Here is a 6,000-nt window from a genome sequence, read left to right on the forward strand (position 1 = left end):
GTTTTTTATGAAATAAAATGGATTCAACTTAAAAATCATTCAACTTTTAAAGAATGCACAAAAAAAAAAAAAAAAAACTATCTCTAAAAAAAAAGCAGTCGTGACCCAAAAGTAAATTAATATTTTTGGAGGCAAAAAAACCCATTAAAAAAGTTGGAGCAATGACTAATAAACAGCATTTGGCTCAAATTGCCTGGTAATACCTTAAAATTTTAATATCTATTGATTAATTTTCAATTTTTTTTTTCATTTTTACATATTATCTGTCATATCCCATGCACGTTAAGTTGAATTTAAAAATAAATGAAAAAAAAAAAAGAAATAAAGATTGAATTATTTACAAGGTGTTATATAATTTTTTTTTTATATTTTTTTTTTTAACAAAAATTTTGTTTTTTAAATATTTGTTTTTATTTGTTTGTGGTTTTTTTTTTTTTTTTTTTTTTTTTTTTTTAAAATAATATATTTTATAATTTAACATTCTATACAACATACACGACACATACTTGTGTAACAACCACACATACCACCCAAGATTAAAACGGTTGAATTTTCATTCTTCTTTTTATAAGCAAAAAATGGATTAAATTCGAAAATGAATAAACTTGCTCCAGTTTTAACACGAATCCAACGATAAAAGAATCTAAATTGAGAGTTTGAATTTCTAGCAGAAAAGTAAACAATACCCAATAAAGCCCAAAATCTTTCCAATCCAGTGGATTCAATTGACCAATATCTAAAGATTGGCATAAAGTGAACTGTTTTATTTTGACCATCATTATAGGCAAGGAACAAACTAATGGGTTTACGAATGTGATGAGTTTTTTCACTTTCTGGAATACCTTGATTAACATTTGAATTATGATAGAGTGATTTTTTGGTAGCACCAATCCATAGTAAACCGAATTGAACATACTCTTCAATCTTTGATAACCAAAGGAAAAGGAAAATATGGAAATGAGAGAATTGATTCTTTGACCAATAAGAGATGAATGCAACCTTTGGATGAGCAATCCAAAACATTGATAAAACCAAACCATTCTCTATTGAATTTCTAAAGTAAAGTATTAAGAACACAAATATTTTACTATAATCTGGTGTGAATTTCGATAAGATAAAAGCTGCTTTTGGATGGAATAAATAAATAAAACTAACCAATTTCTTTTCATTTTCTCTCTTGAAAAAGTAAAGCAATAAAATATAGAAACGTTTGAAATCATTACTACTACTCCAATAATCAATGAAACCAAACTTCCTAACAATGAATAAAATTGATAAATGATAATCGGTTGTATCTTTCTTTCTCCAGAATAATGGGAATAAACAAACAATACTCTTTCCATCATGGTGTCTATCATAACGGAAAAAGGCAATCTTTGGATGAGCGATCCAAATAAAACTGAAAAGGTTGCGATATGCTGATTGAACTTCTTTAGTATCATTATTGGTAATTCTATAATACAATGGTACAAATCTATGTGTAATAACTTTACCAATACGATTATAATTAAATAATGATACAATTGGTGAAACAAACCAGAATAAACTGAAAATCTTGATACCATCACCCAATTTAGAATGTAGATAATAGAATAGTGGTAAGAAATACACAGAGAATTTATATGAACTCTTACGTAGATTAAAAAGTCCAAAGTTTGGTACTATATAAATGATACTTAATGCCATTGAACTAACTGTAACACGAGTTGAACTACGTTTTCTAGAATGTGCACTAGAGGTGGAATTTTCATCAACAACAGGTTTTGAAGAATCTGGTATTGAACGATACCAAAATATTGGAAACATTCTAATGATTGAAGAAAATGGTGAAATTTCATAAAGGAAACAACTAACCAATGGATGGAAGAACCAAATGATTGCACAAGTAGTTGCAGAAACATCAAATTTATAATATACTAGCATGAAAATGTACCATAGATTTTCAGTTGATTGTTTACTCTTATAAAAGAATGAAATGAATGGTTTGAAAAACCAAAGTAATGCAAAATGATTATAATCTGAAATTCTTTCTGATTTCTTATGGAATACTGGCCAAAAATAAGTTTTCTTTGTATCTGAAACTATATCTAATTTTTGAATGGTTGAAACATCTACTTCTCTATCGGTTGGACGACTTTCATTTAAAACCATTTGATCAATTGATTCTGCAATACTTTGGGTTTTAGAGATTGAACGTTTAATAACTTTTTTATGACAAAACAAAGTTAAATGAGTAGTAACAAACCAAATTATAGAGATTCTAGTTAAATCTTTCAAAGTTGATGTTATTTTATCATATGCCAATAACAAAGCAATACGAAGATGTTTACTATTTTCAACTTTATTATTCCAATATACCCAAAGTGGTACGAACCCAGTGATTGAATACTTTTCACTATTATGTTTAAAGAAGAGTAGGATATTCATTGTGAAATTTTCACTAAAATCACGATAGGTATGACGATACAAGAACCAACAGAACCATTTCAAATGATCTAAACCTTTAATTTGATGTGAATAGAATGGGAAGAGATAACGATTTTCAACATTACTAGCCTCTCTATGATAGTGAATATAATAAGGTGGTAAGAAAGCTGGTGAAGCAAAAGTAAACATATATTCTGCTGAATCTCTGAAATAATAGAATGGAAGTATCAATGTATTTCTTTGAGGTCTTGTATCTTTGTCAGTAATGAATCTCCAAAATAATGGCATAATTAAAAGCATTTCATTGTAATCATTCTTTGATTTCCAAAAGAATGGCAACAATCTTATTGAATGACTATTATCAGTACCATTTGATTCATAATGGAATAGAGGGAATAAGAAATCCACACTAAATAATTTACTCTCATCTTTACCCAATTTAATACGGAATATTGGGAAAAGGAAATAACGATTAACCTTTGAACCTCTATAAGATTTACCATAGAATGGGAAATAGTAGGTAAAGAGTTCATTCTTTGATGCATCTTGAGTTCTAAAAAAGAATGGGAACAATGTTTGGAATTTAAATATTGATTTACGATAATAAATATACATTGGTAGTACCAATATCATTAAATGAGTTTCACCTTTATGAACATCAATAAATATTGGAGCTATTAATCTGAATGAATTTGTTAAATTTCTATAATAATAATACAATGGTGATAAAATGATATCTCTATCTTCAGTATGTTTTTGATAGAAAATTGGTATAATTAATCTCTTTAAATAAGTTCCCATTTTTCTTTGATAATAAATTGGTGAAAGGAAATAACTATCAATATCAACTAATGACCATTTCATTATAAATAAAGGAATTAGGAAGAATCTACTATCATTACCACTATTAATATAAAATGCTAATGGTAATAATGATCTAAATATAAAACTATATTGTTCTAAAATTTCTTCATTGTTTGATTTCTTTTCTTCTTCTTCTTCTTCTTCTTCTTCTTCTTCTTCTTCTTTATTATTATTACTACCAATATCATTATTAATAATATTATCTTCATTTCCACTACCTAATGTTTTCATTTCTTGAATTAAATCTGATTCTTTTTCTAAATGTATTTTATTTGATGATGATGATAATTCTAAATTATCTGATGGTTTTTCTAAATCTACGGTTGTTGTTGTTGGAGGTGGTAATGGAGATATTTCTAAATTATCTGAAGGTTTTTCTAAATTTATATTATCATTGACTGGAATATTCCTTGGATAACTAATTTCAAAACCCTTCATTTTAATATTTTTCATTGAAGCTTGAATTTTTTTGAAATACCACATATATAATAGGATATGACCTTTATTATAGTATAAAGAATTACTATAGGCAAAGAATGGGAAGAAACCATATCTAAGTCTACCAGATTCTTTATTTCTATAATAGTGAATGAATCTATAAAAGAAATGGTTATAAACCCATTCACCATGATCATAGGTATTGAATTGAATGAGTGGATAAATGAAATAAATACTATGACCATGTTGTTTCCATGATCTTCTATAACCAATTAATGGCCAAACATGAACAAAGTAAGAACTACCTTTTTTCATTCTATACCAAAATATTGGCAAAACAATATGCCACCATTTCGATTCATTTCCTTTGTATGTATATAATAAAGCTATATTTATAAATTTATTACTGTCACCCGATGATTTATAAAACAATGCCAACGGTATGAAATGTAATTTGAAATAGTTTGAAATTTTTCTATAATAATAAAAGAAGCAAATCGATAGAAATACATTACTTGATCTTCTCATGTACAATACAATCGGTATGAAATTAAATGTGGTATTATTCGATGACCAACTACTCCAAAGGAATGGAAATATTACAAATCTTTTGAAACTACTTGATTTTGAGAAATAGAATAGTAGTGCCACATTCACTCTTAGCCGTTTACCAATTCTATTATGATAGATAAAGAATGGTAAAATCATAAATGAGAATAAATCACCTTGATATGACATTATATTAATAAACAATGCAATGTTTAATGTAAATCCACTACCTTGTTTGTATTTCAATAAACCAACTGGTATCAATAAATAAGTCCATCTGTCATTTTTCTTGGTTACCCATAAAATTGGAAATATGGTCCAAAATACATCACCACGATAATATCTATACCAAATGAATGGCGCCACTGTAAACCAAACATCTTCACCATCATCCTTTGAAAATATATTAATTATACCAGCTATTGATAATTTAAATTTACCTTTTCCAGATATAATCCATAATAATGGTCTAATACCAAATCTAAACTCTTCACTATTATATTCAATATGAATTATTGGCCAAAAGAAATCAATAAATTGACGATCATCTTTTTCTTTATATGTTAAACGAAATAAAATATAAAGTAACGCTAATAATTTTGTACCTGCTTTTTCAGTCCTATTATTAAAAAAAAAAAAAAAAAAAAAAAAAAAAAAATTAAAATAATAATTAATAATTTAGAAAAAAAAAAAAAAAAACCTCAAAAGAGATTTCTATTAATCATACTTACCAAACAAAGAAAGGCCATAGAATATGTAATATTGTTGAAACTTCTCTATAGTTTTCTTTGGTTTTGTAATAAACAAATGGCCATGCTGGAATATAATCACAATTCACTCTGACCATTGTTTTTTTTTTTATTTTTAAAAATAAAAAATAAAATACACTATATATTTAAAAAAAAAAAAAAAAAAAAAAAGAAAACTAATAATAGGATTAATATAAATAAATAGTGATGATAAATAGGATAATAGGATAAATGTTTATATAAATTAAAAATTAAAAAAAAAAAAAAAAAAAAAAAGGATTAATTTAAATTTTGTATTTATGATTTTTTATTTAATAATAAAAATAGTTTTTTTTTTTTTTTTTTTTTTTTTTTTTTTTCATATTTTAACATAAGAACAGATCAAAAAAAAAAAAAAAAAAAAAAAAAAGAAAAAAACAAATAAAAAGAATAACCCCCTATCTGGATTTTTTTTTTTTTTTTTTTTTAAATATTTTTATTTAGATCTTTATTTTTAAAAAGTGTGGTGTGGGGTTTCTTTGGATATTAAGAAAAAAAATAATAAATAAAAAAAAGGAAAGGATAAATTTGACAAATACATACCAATTACTCTCCTTTTTTTATTTCTCTATTTTTATAAAATGTATTTGTTTAATTAATTGTGTAAGTAATTGAATGTCGTTGATTTACGAAAAAATCAAAAAAAAAAAAATTTATTTTTAATTCTTTTTTCAATTTTTTCAAATTTTTTTTTTTTTAGTGAAAACAGTTGGAAGATAATATCTTTGCACAAAAATGTCTCAACTGACAAAATTCGTTGAAAAAAATTCAAAAAAAGTGATCATCTTTTTTTTTTTTTTTTCTTGATTTGATTATTAATCAATTTTAAAAAAAAAACATATTTATTTTTTAGTATTGGCATTTTAAAATTATTTTTTATTTGTAAAAATTTTATTTGTTTTTTTATTTTTTTTTTTTAGTTATTGGATTTTAT

At 24.9% G+C, this 6,000-nt stretch overlaps 1 protein-coding gene across 1 annotated transcript; it reads right to left on the bottom strand.

The window, feature by feature from the left end:
- Nucleotides 1-474: 474 nt before the first annotated feature.
- DDB_G0269572 (hypothetical protein) lies at nt 475-5,125 on the bottom strand (the record flags this gene model as incomplete). The annotated part of the gene is made up of 2 exons (XM_640988.1): nt 475-4,897; nt 5,010-5,125. 2 exons carry the CDS (start codon nt 5,123-5,125, stop codon nt 475-477), a joined length of 4,539 nt encoding a protein of 1,512 aa, XP_646080.1.
- Nucleotides 5,126-6,000: the final 875 nt, after the last annotated feature.

Source organism: Dictyostelium discoideum (genome assembly GCF_000004695.1).
Source record: "Dictyostelium discoideum AX4 chromosome 1 chromosome, whole genome shotgun sequence".
Classification (NCBI taxonomy): Eukaryota; Evosea; class Eumycetozoa; order Dictyosteliales; family Dictyosteliaceae; genus Dictyostelium; species Dictyostelium discoideum.